Source organism: Culex pipiens, chromosome 2, assembly GCF_016801865.2.
Source record: "Culex pipiens pallens isolate TS chromosome 2, TS_CPP_V2, whole genome shotgun sequence".
NCBI classification, from domain to species: Eukaryota; Metazoa; Arthropoda; class Insecta; order Diptera; family Culicidae; genus Culex; species Culex pipiens.
The window spans coordinates 45191431-45211730 of NC_068938.1; the positions used below are offsets into that span (position 1 = coordinate 45191431).

At 36.9% G+C, this 20300-nt stretch overlaps 3 protein-coding genes and 1 long non-coding RNA gene across 5 annotated transcripts in view; 2 read left to right on the forward strand and 2 right to left on the reverse strand.

Moving 5' to 3' along the window:
* The window catches only part of LOC120416772 (inositol-pentakisphosphate 2-kinase), a 321616-nt gene that overhangs the window by 114372 nt on the left and 186944 nt on the right, over nt 1-20300 (forward strand). For both annotated transcript variants that reach the window (XM_052707998.1, XM_052707999.1), the window contains one exon: nt 7821-7877. The gene's annotated coding sequence lies outside the window, so the exon portion shown is untranslated. The remainder of the gene's footprint in view (nt 1-7820; nt 7878-20300) is intronic.
* On the reverse strand, nt 6575-7297 carry LOC128092899 (uncharacterized). The gene is made up of 4 exons (XR_008212078.1): nt 7222-7297; nt 6996-7160; nt 6781-6939; nt 6575-6716 (listed from the first exon to the last, which is right to left on the reverse strand). It is a non-coding gene; the product is annotated as an uncharacterized LOC128092899 (long non-coding RNA).
* LOC128092898 (uncharacterized) lies at nt 8137-8732 on the reverse strand. Its single transcript, XM_052708002.1, has 3 exons — nt 8583-8732; nt 8372-8530; nt 8137-8311 (listed from the first exon to the last, which is right to left on the reverse strand). Exons 1-3 carry the CDS (start codon nt 8694-8696, stop codon nt 8144-8146), a joined length of 441 nt encoding a protein of 146 aa, XP_052563962.1. The 5' UTR covers nt 8697-8732; the 3' UTR covers nt 8137-8143.
* LOC128092639 (uncharacterized) lies at nt 18964-19382 on the forward strand. The gene is made up of 3 exons (XM_052706899.1): nt 18964-19104; nt 19162-19320; nt 19368-19382. Exons 1-3 carry the CDS (start codon nt 18997-18999, stop codon nt 19380-19382), a joined length of 282 nt encoding a protein of 93 aa, XP_052562859.1. The 5' UTR covers nt 18964-18996.

The following is a 20300-nucleotide window of genomic DNA, read 5'->3' on the forward strand; positions in this document are numbered from 1 at the left end:
CGAGATTATGTATCTTTGATGTGCAGTGATAATATCAGAGTAAGATTATCCAATACTATTTGGCAGGTACCATTCACAGTTATTGATAATTCGTCGCTAACATTTCAAAAAAGCGTCATAAACATAGGTTAGCGTGAAACATAGCGATTTTGAAATGTTAGCAACGAATCATGCCAATCTCGATTTCAACCCTCTTCTTAAGATGTTTTGACTTCGAATACAATAGCTCGACGCCATCGACTTTTTTTATTTCTGACAAAATAAATTATAGATCGATCACAATACTTGCCACTTCTTGGTATTATTTTGCGAATAGTAAATTGGTTCCGCTTTGACAGTTCTAAATTGAGGCCGCTTTGCGGACAACTATTCTGCACCCAGACCATTACAAAAAAAAAAAATTTAAACATAAGGGGTTTGCTTATAAACATCACGAGTTATCGCGATTTTACGAAAAAAAAGTTTTGAAAAAGTTGGTCGTCATCGATCACGGCCGTTCATCGTCGCCCGCTACAGACACGGACGACGAAACAAAGAGAAACGCAAAAAGTTAGAAAAAACACGAAATTTAAAAATGAAAATTTTGTTCTAAATGAAAAAATGACCCTTCTGGGTCAATGTAAAAGTAAAATAAATTTCCCTTAAAATGACATGTTTCAAATTTTTTTACAGTCCAGTACCGAAAAATGGGAGAGTTTTTAAAACTTTTTTAGTGTTTTTTTTCGATGAAAAATACGTCTTTTTGGGAATTCTGAGTACGTCATTAAATCGGGCGTCTAATTTTACATAAAAGTCACTTGCAAATTATTGCAAAACACCTCTTTTTTCGCATGTGCAAAAATAAAAGGGTTCGTATTGCCCTCCGTCACGAGATATCAAAAAACGGACCTCGGATTCGTGATCAGGGACAAAAGTTACCCCTTAGAACAAAGTTTCACGCAAATCGAAGAGGGGTTGGTGCAACTTTCCCCGATTTCGTGTGAGTTGGTAGAGAATTACCCATTTGACATTGTGATATTGATATTCTCAGTTTCTTTTTTGTGTAGTCCGATAAATATACTCAAACCGCAACGATAGTCTCTTATGATAGAAACTCTGAAAAATAGCTTTGGAGATACCATGACTCGAACCGAAACATTTTGATCGAGAAGCTGTCTATTTATCGTATCGCTTTGGCTTTACTCGCAGCTATATTTCGATGCCTCTGTGCTCTCTTATGCTAACTAGATAGGAAAACCAGCAAGCTTAGTACAAGAGAGCACAGAGACATCGATTTACTATATGGTGCAAAGACTTTAAAAATCATTCCAAATGACTTTTTTTTTGTTTCGATTGGTCGGCTTTCTCAGTCGGTTAAAATAATCAAGCGATGTTTATATTAAAACTGCCCGACGTTTCGACCGGTTTTGTCGGTCTTCTTCAGGGGAAACTGTAAATTTATTCACAAAATTGGCAAGGGGAACACAACGAAACATCATATGGGACTCACTTTTGTCTAGTCGCTATCGTACTGTTCGTTACTCTCCAACGGTAGGGTGTCCGGTTTGTAATAGTTAGATGGTGGTTTTCCCTAAGTAAGTGTAAAAAACTATGTGTGGTTGTCCAAAAATATCGAAAAAAATCGACTTACTGCATAACCGAGAACAAATTCAAAATCTCGGTAACGACACTGTTCACTATCCCAACTTTGCAAGGGTTTAGCTTTCATACAATATGGTGTGGCTGTGGGTATCGCTTGGATGATCCCAACGGTGGGTTATTGTGTGTTAGTAGTGTGTGTGTGTGGTTGGAGATATCCGAGAGAGGATTGTTTCTTCGTGTTACAGATGGTTTGATAGTGTGTAGAATCCCCGAGTATGTGTTACTTAGGCCATATACGTCAGTACGGCGGTTGACCGTCTTGTCCGTATTAGCGATATGACACATTTCCATCCATTTCCAAATGACTTTATTCAAAAGTGATCTTAACTAATTACACCTCCGAAACCGTCATCGGTATCATCAGGCACTCCTCGACTCGGACTGCGTTCCTCGTTGTAGCGAAACTGATGAACAATCGCCATTCCCCAATAAACGACGGAGGCACCTGAAGCAATTCTGCATAGTTACCAATGTTAACGCTTTTGACGAATTCTTCATGCTGTGAAAAGATTCTCTAAAATTGTTGGAAAATAAAACTCCCTCATATGGTCTTTTAAACCATGTTACGAGTTATCATGAACCAAGGTTCATGTGGCGCTTGAAGAACTGTGCAAAGGTCTGGAACTATCCGGACAGCAAACCTGGGATCCAGGAGCCACGTTCTAGTTTTTGAGAGTGAAGTTTACACTGCAATTGACTTTTTTTTGTTTTTTTTTTTTCTTAAGTTACAAAAAAAAACTAACTTTCCTACCCATATTGGATTCTCCTAATCCTCGGTAAATCTTGCGGATCCGTTCAAAGTCGTAGTACCGTCATCTTCGGATATGATTTGAATGCGGGGAAAGTCCAAGCCTGGTAATTGTTTTACATTTCCACAATTTTGTAAGTCACCATCGGCTACGTCGACTAAAAGTGTAGCCTGGTAAAACAAGTTTTAAAGGTTTGCTGGAGTGTAAGATACTTAAACTTACTAAGCTTTCTTTTAAAAATATCAGCGCGATCGCTACTGGAAGCCAAAAAAAACGGCATTATTACGTTTTTTGGAGAGCGTAAAGGTAAAAAATGAATCAATTTTGAGAAACATTTCAAAATTTGAACTACACACTTAGTACAAACCAAACTCTCATTACTAAATTCAGAAAAGTTTACTGAAATCTGGACAGCTAAAATTTCCAGTACGTGAAATTCAGCGAAAAACTCACTGTCAATATTTGTAGACTAGTTTACAGTAAATATTATGAACGCATGTATATTTTTGATGTTTCATTAAAAAACTAGCTCAATATACTTTTTTTTAAACTAAAAATTTAATATAATTTACTAAGACTCAACCTAAGAAGCTGAGAACTTGAGTGGTTCTCTAAACACTTAGATTTTTTTTACCGAATTCGGTAGTTGAAAAATCGGTAAAGTTTAGATCGGTAAACCGTTTGTCGAAATGAACAAAATTTTACCGAAAATCGGTTACAACATGAACAATATTCAACTTCATTACCGAATTTTGGTATGATTTTAATAAATTTGATAGTTTTGAGTTTACCGACCTGTTCAGCAGTTGAGAAATCGGTAGAGAGTCCGATTTGCGAGGCCTTTCCGTCGGGTCGCAAGATTGTTCGTGTCCGTCGCGGTGTGCAACAACAACAAAACCCTATCATACCATTTCAGCTCGGTAAACATCGTAACTCGTCGTTCGCAATGTTAATCAGTACCTCACTTATCATTAATCATTTAAACTCGTAAAATCATTATAAAAAATACACTGTTTATTCTTTCATTCTTTAATTACAAATGATTTTGGTTCTATCTTTCCACAGCCGGCTGTCTAAGACTAAATCATTCCTGACTAAACACCCTATCCTACTAACAAATTTTCAGGTTCCTGGCGCTTGTGGGGTGTGAGCACAGAGTAAACCAGCTGCCCTAGTAGCAACCTGCGCTAACTAACATTCCCGTCCCTTAAAATCGAGGTCTACAAACTGACATGGCGGGCGCCGTTGGTGGCCAATGACTGTTACCTATTCGCAAATGCTCTAGATTTAGCAAACATGGTGTTTTATCTTTTCAGCGCATTCACACAATTTTTGTTTACAATTTCGCAAACAAACTTTTTTTGTTTTGGATTAAACTTTGTCCATGCATTCCCTAAGTTAAAAGCAGCCGTCTTGTTCTTGTATTATTTGAAACTTTAAAAATCCAGCGTCGGAAAAGGCAATCAATTTCCACAATTGAGAAAATCATCGTCGACGTCGCCTGAGTGCAAGAAAATAATGTATGAAAATTTCAAGTTGCTTCAAGATCAGGTAATTTTATAGTATGTTTTAGTCAAACCCAATTTAACTTGAAGAATGCTTGCCAAATCAATATAACAATCCAAAGCAACATTTTGATCATACTTGTTGTATGTAGTTCTATTTGAAGGATGATCAAAGTTGTATCTTGTTTCTAGTAGTAATGCTATCAATATGCATACGATTTGTACACACGCAACATCTGTGTGTGTCATCAGTAATATCATTGATTTTTTTTTTTGCAAATTAATGTAGTTACGAAATCAATATTATATGAAGACGCCAATTCCAATTCCCGGGTAGTACCAATATCTCTAAAACCAAAGTCTAACAAGGTAATGTGGTTTAACTTGCAAGCCAGCATCGTGATAACTGATGCGACCAGTAATAGAAAGACTATGCCTATAACGAGGACTTGTTACAGCGTTGAAGCTTTCAACTCATTCGGGTCAAGAAAAAAAAAAAATACCTAGATGTCTTATGATTTGCAAAGTTTTATTAGCAAAATCAAGAAAAGAGTTAGCCAGAACGATATCTAGATCCTTTATTGCTCCTAGTTTACTGCCCCTGATCGCATAAATGTCGCATAGGCATTTTCATCGATTTCATTTTGTTGCAGTTTGGTTCAAAATTGTGTGCTCTTTTAAAAGAGCTTTGTTCTAGAAATCAGGAGGAAATCCAGTTTTTTCGCAAAAACTTAACACGTAGCCTTATGTATGGGACAAACTTCAAATGCGTTTTTCTCAGCTTGCTGTTTTTGCATATGGGACATTTATGCGAACATGGGCAGTTTAACCCTTTAAATTACACTTCCGAAACAGTCATTGCCATCATCAGGCACTCCGGGACACGCCTGCCGTTCCTGGTCGTGGTGATCTCGTAGTACATTCTCCAATCACCAATGAACGATGGCGGTAGGTGAAGATAGTCAGCAAAGTTTCCAATGTTGGTGGTTTTTCCGTTTTCTACGTGCTTCAAAATAAGATTGCGTTCAAAAAATCAATTCTTAATACATTACGATTTTGAGTATGCAAACTTACCCCAGCCTTGTACGGGCATGTTTTCTGCTTCAAAAGACGCGTGTACGGATACCACAGTTCGGTGGGCATTTGCAAAAGAGGGCAAACGTTTTTGACTACCCGATTGAAAAATCCAGAAACCCATTCACCTCGTTCTAGCTTTTTAGAGTAGACAAGAAGCTGAAAAGTATATTATTTCATGAAATGCTACACAATAGTTTCGATTATTTCTCACGCTTGTTGGACTCTCATAATTTCCTGTGAATCGCACCGATCCGTTCAACGTCATGGATCCATCTTCTTCCGGTATTATTTGAAAGTTGGAAAAATCCAACGCCGGAAACGGTAATTCATTTTCACACTCGCGAAAATCATCATCGATGTCGATCGATAGAGAGGCCTTAACAATTTTTATAAAATTATTTTGCGAATAATTGAAGCTTGTATCATACATACCAAACAGTATTGCGGAAATAAAAACCAAATCAAAGACATCCCACTTAACTTCATTTTGACATTAGTTCTATTGAAGGTGCGCTTGAGCAATGAGCCAACGACCATTTCCGATTTTTATAGTTTGGTATCGATTACTTGTAACAAACATCACATTGTTGCGATTAATTTTGAGCACGCGATAAATATTGTTTGTTTGTCAATGTAGAAGGTTTTTCAAGTCGGCACTGCTTTTTTAAAGCCTTGTTCAATCGTGCTGAATTTTTCAGCTCCGTCGACATACCTTTCGAGCTGCGGTGCTATGTAAACGTCTTGAACGGAGGTTTCCATCCATAACCCTTTTCCCCCAAATTACACTTCCGAAATAGTCATCGGCACCATCATTCACTCGATTACATGCTGCTGTTTCTGTGTTTCAGCAATGGATTGTTGTCACGCAACCATTGCTTTAACAAGAAAATTGTTAATTTTATTTACTATTCTCTTTAATACCCCATTCGCACGAACGAGTAATAGCCGGTTATAACCGTTTTTAAAACCGCATCTGGGTAATTCTCTACCAACTCACACAAAATCGGAAAAAGTTGCCCCGACCCCTCTTCGATTTGTCCCTGATCACGAATCCGAGGTCCGTTTTTTGATATCTCGTGACGGAGGGGCGGTACGACCCCTTTCATTTTTGGATATGCGAAAAAAGATGTGTTTTTCAACAATTTGCAGCCTGAAACGGTGATGAGTTAGAAATTTGATGTCAAAGAGATTTTTTTTGTAATATTGTACGCCCGATTTGATGGCGTACTCAGAATTCCGAAAAAACGGAAATTTAATGTACTTTTCAAATCTACATTGACTAGAAAGGTAATTTTTGCATTTAGAACAAAAATTTTCATTTTAAAATTTCGTGTTTTTTCTAACTTTGCAAGGTATTTTTTTTTAGAGTGTAACAATGTTCTACAAAGTTGTAGAGCAGAAAATAACAAAAATTTTGATATATAAACACAATGGGTTTGCTTATAAACAATACGAGTTATCGCGAATTTACTGAAAAAAGATTGAAAATACTGATATTAGACGAGAACAAAGAATTGCGGTCATGTTAGGAGATTTTATCAACTTTTATTGCTAACAAATAAGATTCTCTTCCAAATTACACTTCCGAAATTATCATTGGGATCATCAAACATTGCATTACACGCTTCCGTTTCCGAGTTGTGGTGACCTCGTAGTAAACTCTCCATTCGCCAATAAAAGACGGCGGTAGGTTTAGTATTTCGGCATAGTTTCCAATATTTAGGGAATTTACTGGTTCGATGTGCTTCAAAGTAAGATTTTCTATCAAGTCATCAATTCTCAGTGTGACATTTCCACGAAAAACTTACCCCGTCCCTGTAGGGGCACGACTTCTGTTTCATTATACTGGTGAACGGGTACCAGATTTCGTGTGGCAACTGCAGCAGTGGACACATATTAAGCACCTCTCGATTTAAAAATCCTGGAACCCATTCGCCCCGTTCTAGCTTTTTAGAGTACATACGAAACTGCAAGGAAAACAGTTTCAAATTATTTTTACGTTTTCAACTCAGTAACCCCTTACTCTGGTGGGACTTTCAAAATCTCCTGTGAACTGAATTGAGCCATTCAACGTCATGGAACCGTCTTCTTCCGGTATTATTTGGAAATTTGAAAAATTAATCGCTGGAAAAGGTAGCCCATTTCCGCACTCACGAAAGTCATCATCGATGTCGACTGAAAGAGAGGCCTGAGGCAAATAAAACAAAATAAGTACGATCAATTAATTTGGAAGTTAGTTTTATACAAACCCAACTGTACTTTAGAAATGATTGGCAAATTAATATTATACTCCAAACAAGCATATTGGAAACAACCTGTTATAGCTCCACTTTAGGAATGAACAAATTAAACAATGTTTAGAAGGTAAAGTTGGCAATCTTCACGTACCATCTACATGTGTCGTTGCAATAAAATATTACACGCAATCACTAGGTTAACAACGGAATTAATTATCGGCCATTTAACCCCAACTGAACACATAAATTACAATTACGAAATCGAAATCTCTTTCTGACCCAGAAAATTAGACCTGTTAATACTTTCAAACCTGTTAATGAACTATTCCAAATAATTGCCTAGCGTTTTTTTTAGCATGAATAACTATTCTTTATAAGGATTGAGCGATTGAATTTTGGGACCAAAAAATTAAAAAATACGTTTAGGAAAATAAATTTTTCGCCAATGTGTTGAAGATAATTCATAACGATTATTTTTCAGCAATCAGTAAACAATACAAACAACAATCTCTTTACTTTGTACCTGTAAATAACAAAAAAAAAAAACGCATTAAAGCTTAATTTGTATTCCAAGCCTTAACCTCTCGGCAATTTCTTTTCTCTTCTTTCAGAATATTGATTGCACACCTATCATCATCATCGTCATCTTGGCTGAAATCATCACGCAGGTTTGTTGAACCCTTGGCCGTAAAAAGCCAGCCACACACAACCCAATTGCGACGCAGTAGAATTTCGGCGAAGAAACCGGCTCTGGGGCCTGGGTTGGGCCAATCTCTCCTCAAGTATTTCGATTTGGTGATGTCGTGTGGAAATTTCTCAAAATTGTTGTGCTGAACTTTTGTGATTTTTGAAAAAACAAAGTCATATAAATGTTTAGTTAACAGATATCTAAACCACAATTATATCTCTCCTAAAATTCTTCACTTATTTCCTTCTAAACCTCGGCGATTGTGGCCGGAACCATGTAGCACTCCTTTTCGAGACGCCCATTTCGGAAGGTGGTGATTTCGTTGTAGATTCTCCAATCGCCGATGAACGATGCTGGAATCTCGAACGCAGACGCCACGTTTCCAATGTTTAAGTCGTCGAAGCTTTCCGAGTACTGCAATGATACAACTTAATTTTATTCTCGAAACTCTCAGCAGAAAATAAAGAAACTCACCCCAGCTTTGATCGGACAGTGTCCCTGCTTTAAATGTCTAGTAAATTGGTACCACGATTCGGTTGGCAGTTGGAGAACCGCGCAAAAATTGGGGATATCTCGCGAGATTATTCCAGGGTTCCATTTGCCTTGCTCCTGCCGTTTAGAATACATGTTCCACTGAAAAGCAATGTTTTAGTAGCTGGAATTGGGCTCGTTTTGTTTCTCCCACCCTGGTAGGATTCCCGAAGCCGTTGATGATCTTGACCGTTCCATTCACCACCATGGTTCCATCATCTTGAGGCAGTATGTTAAACTGGGACAGATCCACATCGGGTAGCGGCATTCCATTTCCGCAATCACGAATATCTTCGTCAAAGTCAACGGTAATTAAGGCCTTTCAGTTTTCAAAATAAATAAATAAAATCAACAAAGCCTGCTTAAAACCTGGTAAACTTACCAAATTTGTTGAGAAGTTCCATACAAAGATGATGATGATCCATTGTTGTATCATTTTACTAGAACTGATGCACAGCCTTCCAGTTTGTGAACTGATGGATCTTTGCCAGGATCAGTTCAATAAAATAACTCGAACGTGACTTTAATGACATTATTGTGACAAGCTGCATCATTGAACAAATTATGGTATATTTAATCAACCAAACTTCTCTACTGACTGCATGCAAACAAACTTGTTGATCGATTTACAAGTTCCTGTTCATGTACTAAACTCTACATTGTGATCATGCAGTTTTCATCCTCTAATTAAAACCGTACATTTTTAGGTTATACGACAAATCTGAACATAGCATGTTGTTCCCCAAAAAACCATAAAAATGTTTAATATGAATTTTGTTTTTGTGGCTTTTTTGAAACTATTCAAAATCCTTAAAATTTAAGATTATGGATACAAATCAGCAAAAAAAAAAAAAAAAAACGAGTTGAGCCAATTCTAATTTGAATTTAGGGTTTTGGCCCTTTAAAAATTGTCCAAAATATTGGAGGGCAAAAAAAATCCTCTGCAAATTTTATTTTTTATGGAAATCCATTTCAATTCGTTGCATAAATTTTAGTTTTGTTTTTTTGATCAAATAGGACACTTTCAGGTCTTTTGCAAATTTAGAGTTTTGGGAATTTTCCGGACATAATACATTAGAAATAAATGTATTTCATAAATTTTATGAAATTTTCAATAACTATAAAAATGTATTGTTACGCCGGGACCGTGGTGTAGGGGTAAGCGTGATTGCCTCTCACCCAGTCGGCCTGGGTTCGATCCCAGACGGTCCCGGTGGCATTTTTCGAAACGAGATTTGTCTGATCACGCCTTCCGTCGGACGGGAAGTAAATGTTGGCCCAGGACTGACCTGAAGGTTAGGTCGTTAGCTCAGTCGAGGTGTAGGAGTCGTCTCCCTGGGTCCTGTCTCGGTGGAGTCGCTGATAGGCAGTTGGACTTACAATCCAAAGGTCGTCAGTTCGAATCCCGGAGTGGATGGAAGCTAAGGTGTAAAAAGAGGTTTGCAATTGCCTCAACAATCAAGCCTTCGAACACCTAGTTTCGAGTAGGAATCTCGTAATCGAGAACGCCAAGGCAATGCTGTAGAGCGAATAATTTGATTTGATTTTGAAAAATGTATAAATCTATTTTGAACTCTGGGCTATAAATATAAAATTCCTAAAAATTCTAATTTTGATCAAATTTCTCTTTATAGAAGAAAGGGCGTAAGTTATTTAAATATTTTTGTATTTCGTAATTTAAAAATTACTGTAACTCAAAGCCGTTGCAACGAATCAAAAAGTGGTCAAAGACAAACTTGTAGGAAATTACACATTACAAATACACGCCACCTCTATGAATTTTTTCAATTTTTAAGTTTAAAAGTTAAATTTCAAGGTGATGTCACGATTTGTTTCGTTCTAAATTGTTGAGGAAATAGCCTAAGATGTTTCAAAAAGACTCACGAAAAATGCAGGATGGTTTGTCTCTCCTAAAAAAATACAAAAATCATTTACTAAAACCACAGTGTAACCCAGAGTGTCCAGTCCGAAGAAATGTAATTTCATTTTTTGGCTCCATGAGGTACTCTGTGCTAAAACTGTGGTCTAAACGTCAAAATTTTCAAAATCCGATATTGGGAATCGATTGACATAAAAGTCTCCATATTGACCATTGTTCTATGTCCAATCCTTGTGAAGATACAACGGGTTTAACAATTAAAATGTTTAAAAAATAGGTTTTTTTGTGGTTTTTGGCAATTTCTGTAAGACAGACTTGTTTTTTCAGTCTCGAAAATATGTTTACCGAAAAGCTCGTAAAAATTCTCATAAGTTTGACTTTGACAGCTTTTTAATTTGACTCGTTTTATTATTTACGTAAACTTATTTACTTTCCAGGTTTCTACCACATTGAAAAAAATAAACTATTTTCAGTTATGAGCAATGTAATTAAGCTTATATCTGTAAGCCCATATTGAAATGCTGTCAAACGCAAACTTATGGGAAATTGGACGCACTTTTCTGTAAAATATTTTTGAGACTGAAAAATCAAGTCTGTCATATAGAAATTGTCAAACACCACCAAAAACCTATTTTTTCAACATTTTTATTGTTAAAACTGCTGTATCTTAACAAGGATTGAACATAGAACAATGGTCAATATGGAGACTTTTATGTAAAATTGTCTGGGGAATCGATTTCCATTATCGGATGTTGAAAATTTTGACGTTTAGACCACTTTTCAAAAAAACAGTTTTAGTAATTGCTTTTTTTTTTTTTAGGAGAGACAAACCATCCGTGAGTCTATTTGTAACATCTTGGGCTACTTCGTCAAAAATTTTGAACGAAAAAATCGTGACATTACCTTGAAATTTAACTTTTGAACTTAAAATTTTAAAAATTTCATAGAAGTGGCGTGTATTTTTCTTTCAGTGTATTTTTTTTCAGAAATCCCGTCCAATTTCCTACAAGTTTGTCTTTGAACACTTTTTGATTCGTTGCAACGGCTTCGAGTAACAGTAATTTTTAAATTACAAGATACAAAAATATTTAAATACCTTACAAAGAACGGGCCGTGGCTTAATGGCTACAGCTCCCGCCTCATAAGCGGAAGGTTCAGGGTTCGATTACCGACCGGTCTCCTTGAAATTTTTCGTCTATAATTGAACTTTGAATATGAACAAAAGACGAACGGAATCAGGTGGGATTCGAACTCACACCTTTGGATTGGTAGTCAGATGCTATAGCCATTCGACCACCGAGGGGTTGACACCCCTTGAGTGAATTAATCCGTATTAGTGAATAAATGTCACAAGGTCATTTACTATATAATACAACAATCCCTTCCCAAACAATTCCCCTACACACCACACACCATTATAATCTATTAATAACTCGAACCGGTTGGTACGGTATGTCCCCGGCTTCTTCTTCTTCCCCTGATGATTTTATGAAATGTGGGTTCCGTTCATAGAATCTGTCTCATGCGGTTAATGCAACGCAGTAGGCCGGGCCGCTTTAATGAGTGTAATACATTTCGGGGGTTCTCGAAAGTACTGCAATCATTAATAATGACAAGAAGGAACTTGAGGCGTAATCTAACCATAAGTTCTTCCCGGATGCTTTCTTCGGACTGGCTGCGCTTGTGTTCGATTAGATTAGATTAGATTAGACAAAAATATTTAAATACCTTACGCCCTTCTCAAATGTCATTTTTGAGTACAATTGGCTCCATATACACAAAAATGGATTATATAGGCCTAGGCTAACACGTCTAAAAAGTTTCATTGAAATCGGAGAGGGTCGGGTACAAAAGTACCAGAAAAAATACTAATTTGGGCTGGAATTGCTCTATACTTAATCAAAATTTAACAAAATTACATACTGATTTAAAATTGTATGATGTTTTGAAAAGTAATAATAATAATAATCATAGTTCCTTAATCATCGGAGTAATTTTGTATGACCAGCCGGAAAATTTGTTTTCAAATTTGTACAGACAAACTAACGTTTCAAAATTGTTTCCTATGAGACAATGTAAATATAAACAACATTTTATCAAACTAAAAATAAATCAATTTCGGATTTTCTATTCACATTTTTTTTATTTTGTTCTAAATATCACAGTCTTTTACTTCGAACACACACTGCTCAAACTCCCGGGACCTTTCCGCAGTCCAGTCCGTGGCGTATCGTCGCGCACGAAGATCTCCCAACTTCCGGCAAACGAAGAATCCACCATACTCAGCTTCAGCGGACCAAAGCTCTTGGCGCTCTGCAGCAGCTCCCGCTTAAACCGTTCACCACCGAACACCACCCGAATCGGCTGCGATCTTGCACCGGGAAGTCGTCTAGCATCTTCGATGGCCCCTCGTGGCACCGAACATCCCAACACCGCGGCTATTTTGAGAACAACCTGGACGGTGTCCTCCTTCGCCGTGGTGGGATATCCGAGAATCATCACATTCCTAGCCCGTTTGGTTCGCTCGACTTCCGCTTCCAAGTGTTCAACGTTGCTGGTCATCTGGCGATTCATGGCCTGCGAAGTGTCCAGCGAGCTCTTGATCGAGCGTTGGTCCTTGGACAGCTGGTTCACGTCCTGCCGCAGCTGGTCCAGTTGTTCGGACAGAAAGCCTTGGAACTCCTTCATTTCGGCAATCGCTTCCATGATGGTGGTCATTTCTGCTCGGAGTTGACGCGTCAGGTTTGTTGTCTCGTTGCGTAACTGCTGAACTTCTGGCACGGTGGAGGGTGGGTTCTTCGTTTTCCGGTTGGACGCCGCCATGTTGGGATGGGAAATTGGAGTGGTGCAACCGTTGGTTGCCACTGCAGAGCAGCCACTAAATTTGCAATGCATTGGCAGAATGTATTTATAGTAGGAACGGGGCATGTACTAGAATCAATTACTCATCCTAATTTCGAATTATTGTGTAATGTTTGCTGTACAGTTCAGACATTGAATGTGTCTCACAATGGTATTTTCTCAAGCAAACAATTGATTTGCAATTCAGCGAATTGTTCTCTAATAAAAAAAAATTAGTCGTAACAATATGTCCAAATTTTGTGAGAACACACGAAGATATTGGCCAAGGTAAATTCTGAAATGCTTATTGATGGTGCTAAAATATTGATAGGTTTCAAAAAAGTAATAAATTAAACATTCAGATTTTTTTTACTTCCTTGAATTTCCTAATCAATAAGGACGGAAATAAACCCATTTTAAGTTGAATTTTCATAAATCCATAAAGGCCATAATGGAAGTCAAAGTGACAATGATTTGTTGATTCACAGATCATCATAGAATCGAATTTCAAAATATTGTGCAACTATCGTGCATTATCGTGTCGTCGTCAGGATGGATTTCATAATATTATTTTTTTTTTTGCATTTCTCTCCTTTTTTAAGCACGGTCTTAGACTTGGTAATGTATTTTTTAAATTTGAGGATTGTTCAAAAAATCCGTAAGACGGAAACATTTGGTTACATGATCAGTGATAAAAATGAAACTTTTGGGTCATTCCTTTATTTGACTTTAAATCACTTACATTTAAATTCCCAACACATTTTTTTTTTCAATTTTTGATTTTCATGTTTTATGGGACTAAAAAAAGAATCTTTTGCGTTAGAGTTTGGGATGGTGCAAAATGTGAAACCCGAAAACAAAATGTGATTTGAGAAAAGAACATAAATATTGTCAAAGGACCATCCATAAACCACGTGGACACTTTTTGGTAAATATCAGACGCCCCACTCGCCCTCGTGACAACTGTCCATACAAAAAAATAAACTTTTTTTGTCTGGAGTGTGGACAATCGCCAAACCCTGTCTCCCCCCTAAAGTGTCCCAAGTGATTTATGAATGGCCCAAACAAAATCAATTTTTGATGCAAATCAAATTTATAATCATTTTTTTTTGATTGCACCATTTTCAAGTTGTAGTTAATTTAAGGTGCAACTTTTCGAAGAGAAAATTTTCCATCGTTTTACTTTGTTTATCAGACTGCTGGTTGCTGAGAAACAGCCTCTTGGAGCTAAAACATTTCGCTAAAAATAAGTTTTTCTCGGTGTAACATAATTTGCCCTCATTCTTCAGATCGCGATATCTCCAAAACTATTGACTGGTTTTATTTTTTTTGAATTTACATTTGTGATTTTTTCTTATTTCAAGTTTAAAACCCAGCTCAAAATTTAAAAATGTCCAAATTATGTGAAGAATTGATTGAGTATTCTATAAATTGAATAATTTATAAAAAAAAAGCAAAAATAGAATATTTCAATAGAAAATATGTATTTTTATGAATGAGCTTATAATTTCTAAAACTATATCCAGAGATATATTTTATCACTGAAATTAAAAGAAAGATATTTGAAAAATACACGATTATGGCAACCTTGCTTACTTGTTTCTTAAAATATTACTGTTTCTTCCATATTTCTAAAAAAAAAAACAACTTCTTTTTTAAGTAAAAGCTTTCTTTTGTACAGTTGCAGCCAAAAACTTAAGTTTTTTTTTCGCTTTTTTATCATTTCTACAAAGCGGAAAATTGTGTTTCATTATGTCAATATTATTATTTTTTACAGGGCCGTTGCAAATATTTTTTAAGACTTTATTTCCCTCGTCTCTGGCCAAACACATAAGAGAATCTGGAAAAAAAATATTGCTGGCCACGTTTTTAACATTTCAATGGAAAAGTGGTTTGAAATGGATTTAACATCACCCCAGTTGATTTGCAATCATCAGTTTTTAAAACATCAGAGCTTTGGCATATTTTTTTATGCGGTACTATACATGGGTAATTCTCTACCAACTCACACGAAATCGGGAAAAGTTGCCCCGACCCCCCTTCGATTTGCGTGAAACTTTGTCCTTAGGGGTAACTTTTGTCCCTGATCACGAATCCGAGGTCCGTTTTTTGATATCTCGTGACGGAGGGGTTGTACGACCCTTCCATTTTTGAACATGCGAAAAAAGATGTGTTTTCAATAATTTGCAGCCTGAAACCATAGATGCTATGCTGAAACGGAGATGAGATAGAAATTTAGTGTCAAAGGGAATTAGGGAATTGTAAAAGTAGACGCCCGATTTGATGGCGTACTCAGAATTCCGAAAAAACGTATTTTTCATCGAAAAAAAAAACACTAAAAAAGTTTTAAAAATTCTCCCATTTTCCGTTACTCGACTGTAAAATTTTTTGGAACATGTCATTTTATGGGAAATTTAATGTACTTTTCGAATCTACATTGACCCAGAAGGGTCATTTTTTCATTTAGGACAAAAATTTTCATTTTAAAATTTCGTGTTTTTTCTAACTTTGCAGGGTTATTTTTTAGAGTGTAACAATGTTCTACAAAGTTGTAGAGCAGACAACTACAAAAATTTTGATATATAGACATAAGGGGTTTGCTTATAAACATCACGAGTTATCGCGATTTTACGAAAAAAAGTTTTGAAAAAGTTACTTTTTGCGTTTCTCTTTGTTTCGTCGTCCGAGTCTGTCGCGGGTGACCATGAACGGCCATGATCGATGACGACAAACTTTTTCAAAACTTTTTTTCGTAAAATCGTGGTAACTCGTGATGTTTATAAGCAAACCCCTTATGTCTGTATATCAAAATTTTTGTAATTGTCTGCTGTACAACTTTGTAGAACATTGTTACACTCTAAAAATAACCCTGCAAAGTTAGAAAAAACACGAAATTTTAAAATGAAAAATGTTGCTCTAAATGAAAAAATGACCCTTCTGGGTCAATGTAGATTCGAAAAGTACATTAAATTTCCCATAAAATGAGATGTTCCAAAAAATTTTACAGTCGAGTAACGGAAAATGGGAGAGTTTTTAAAACTTTTTTAGTGTTTTTTTCGATGAAAAATACGTTTTTTCGGAATTCTGAGTACGCCATCAAATCGGGCGTCTAATTTTACATAAAAGTCCCTTTGACACCAAATTTCTATCTCATCACCGTTTCTGGCTGCGAATTATTGAAAAACACCTCTTTTTTCGCATGTTCAAAAATGGAAGGGGTCGTACCGCCCCTCCGTCACGAGATATCAAAAAACGGACCTCGGATTCGTGATCAGGGACAAAAGTTACCCCTTAGGACAAAGTTTCACGCAAATCGAAGAGGGGTCGGGGCAACTGCTGTGTGAGTTGGCGGAGAATTACCCACATAGGAATTTCACAAACAAAAAATCATACTATGTCATCATTAAAATGCTCATCAAAGCAGGAAAATGCATTTCAATTGATGGGTTTCAATTGATTAGACTTCTACTTTTATTAACATTTTGATGTTTTTGAAAAAAAAAAAATGTTTTTTCGCCCCCGATTTTCCGGTCGATATTGAAGGGGGAAGTATGAAATTTTGACGTAAAATATGCCTTAAATAAATTCGAAACAATAAAATTTATAGCTTTTAAACAAAGAGACAACAGCAAAATCCAGATTGAACGTTAAATGACCAAAATTGTTAAAACATAAAAAAATAAATATATGTTTCTAATTAGAGTTTGTTTTGAAATTTGCTCTTTTTGATATTAAAATTAAGTTTTACTCTTGGAATCTCTTACATAAATGATTAAAAAACAAACAGTACATTGAACAACTGTTGGGATTTTTGTCAGCTGAGTCTGTTTAGATAAAAGATATCATTGGACAGCTTCCTGTACATGAAAAAGGTCAATTATTCATTGTATTAAATTGATCTTGCATGTTTTTAGTATTGAACTAGCCACGCAACGAAGAACGACTGTAAATTTGTCACCAAATCTGAGAATCTTTCATTTGATTGAAAAGCATTACCCTTCAACGGCGAAACGATTTCGCACAAAGTTGGCCAACCCTCATCGCAAAACAATTACGCTCGATTAGCACTTAGTTTGCACTAAACTCCGCGATCCCAATCTCGCGCGAGAGTGCAACAGCTGCATCACCTCATTTGCCATCGACAATGGACTCCGGCGAAGCGATTGTGTGTGTTTTGCCTACATAGCTATAGAGTGTATGAAAAACAGCAAATTATGCTAATCAGAATCGTTGTTTATTGACCGAACTCCTCCTCGCAAATTGCAAGCTAGTTTACGTTGTGGCGTTGTTTTCACCCGGACCTCGCCTGCAACTGTGCCGTTGGCCTCCGTGCCCCCGGAGTTCGATTCGACTTCAATTCTAGCCGAGGTGACGCAAAAGCGGTTCTGAAATGACACTTTGGAGGTTAGCGTTTTCCCACGAGGTCTTGAGGGGACCTAAGAAAACTATGTATAGTCGATGCTTGAACTAGTATAAATCCTAATCGCTTTGCGGAGATCTACCTTAGAAGACGGCGGTGGCGGCTTCGTTGTCCAATGACAAAGTTAATGGTTCTTCTTGCTTCAGGGTAGTTCGTTCATGACTTGAATCTCACTTAGACTACCATATAAATCCGGACTCCGGACTTAGTCATCGGACACATTGAGGGCTTACCCTCTCGGGCTGATCTAATGCGCGAACATGGACGATATATTTCGCGCATGGAGTTCACTCTTGCCGGCAGTAGCCGCCAACAACACCGATGTCAGGTACAACTTTATTCCATTAACGATGCAAGATGCGGGACGCTAACCTTTATCTTGTCTATGTGAAGTTTAACGGAGTAGGGAGGAAGTTGTTACCACCATAAATCTACTTTACCCAGCGATTCAAGGGGTATCAGCTCATGTGAAAGTAGCCTGAAAGGTAATTCGCGGTAATGGTAGTAAGGTTTTGAATTAGGTTTTTGGGATTAGGGCAAATAGGTTCACGAACGCTTTTCATAGCTCGTCAGCGATACCTGAAAACTTTGCCTTGCAAATTCATCAGCAGCTGCAATCACCTCTACCTTTGCAATTCTAATACGCGCGCCCCAATCGCTGTTCGAAAGGTTCTGAGATGAGTTTCATCACCTCCGGCGGCTGCATACAAAGCATGTTTGCTCCATTCGCTGAAAGCTTACACAGTGCTGAGTACAAACAACTCGCGAAATCGCGCAGTCCATTACCATTAATTGATTCTTCTTATTGCTATTCCCATCGATCTACCGTATTCAATATTCATTCAATCGGAAAGATACGTGCATAGTGAGTGAGAGGCCAATCTCCCCTCAGGGGGGAATACACAATGTAACGTATTGATTGTACTCGGGGTCGTGGACAATGGTTGCGACAACTACTACTTGAGGTACAACACTGTATGGGTTGACCTTTTGTTGAGAGCAGTTGAAAATCAGTCTAGAATCTTTACACAGTTCAATTATTTGTGACTAACTTCATGTATCGTGCTTTGAATTGTCAACGGTTTTTGATATTGATAATACAATAATTACAAAAAATGCAGCAATTGTGTTGTTTAGATTTCATCTTTCATTCGAATACATAAATAGCAACCCTAATTAAATTTTACTGGCATTAATAGAAGATTGGACACATTTGTAGAACGAGTTTTGTATGAGTTGCAATGATTGTTTGGGATTCAACGTTTTTCTGTGGCTTGCTGTCATTTTTGCATCTGAGTAAGGTAGAATAATTTTTCACACATATTCATTAAGATCTACGCTAAAGATTTTTGATTCCAATCTTCCTTCAAGGCAACTCTCTCGATCGATTTTGACGAGGAAATTCGTGATTGTGACAGTGAAAACCCAATGCCTGGAATAGATACGTCAAACTTTCAGATTTTACCTCAACCAGACGGATCGATTACGGTGAACGGAACCGCTAGATTCACGAAGGACTATGGCAATCCTACCAGAGTAAGTCCGCGGATCAGTTTTTAACATCCAAACGATTAATTGAAAGAAACTTTTCAGTGGAAGCTCTACACCAAACGGCTGGAGCGAGGAAAGTGGGTTCCGGGCATTGTTTCGCGGGACATTCCGAACGTCTGTCCGGTTCTGCAAATGCCGCACGAATTGTGGTATCCGTTCACTAGGCTGATGCGGCGGAAATTTTGTCCCTTCAAAGCTGGGGTAAGTCGCGTCATTCAACATTGAGCCGTAATGTTGTACTAATTTAGGAAGATCCGTGGTAGATTTTCTTGGAACAATTCGTTAGCATTGAACTGTCATAAATTACCCAAATCTCTCATTGATCACACACAAAAAAATCGCGGTCAATTTTTGACAGTTCGCGGTTGATCACAATTATTTTTTTTTTGATTAAAATTTTTTTTGAACGGGTAATCAATCTTTTAAGCACGAGGAGCACATAAACAACGTCAACATAGGAAACCTGGCCAAAACATTCGAAATTCCGCTGGATTTTATCGGCGAATGGCGGGTTTATAATGCAATTACGACAACCCGGAACGGGAGACCCTTTGATGAGTGTTTCATGCTACCAGTATCCGTTTTGGAGGTTTGAGTTTAAATTTTAATAATAATCAAAAATTCTTTAGCATTTCTTTTGTTATTTTTAATATTTCAAATAAATGATACCACTATTACGGCAGTTTTCGTTAAAAATTTAAGGTTTTGAAAATATATTTTTTAAATTATCTCTCTTTTAAATGGTAAATTTGCGTTGAAAATACAGATTCTTGAAAGAAATTAAAACATAACATACCTAATTCCATAATTCTTGACTGAGTTTCCCATCATCAGTATTGCCCTTTCTCAAAAGCACAAAATATGGTATACTACAACCAACATGTACCACATGTCAATATTGACACTTTTTTGTAATTCTTCGCCAAACAAAAAAAAATATGAATAATCTAAAAAAAAAACTACCACCTTAACTGTCCACGTGGTTTACGGTTGACCCCTAACGATGGATTGCATGATGGATCCAGACTTCATTTTCATCCCGAGCAGACGGAAATAACGCGGGAATAACATTTTTTGATATTGGAAAATACTAGGCCAATAACATTTTATGTTATTTATAACAAGATTTGTTATTCGTCGTTATGATTTTTTTGTTATTGGATTGTTATTGTAATAACAGA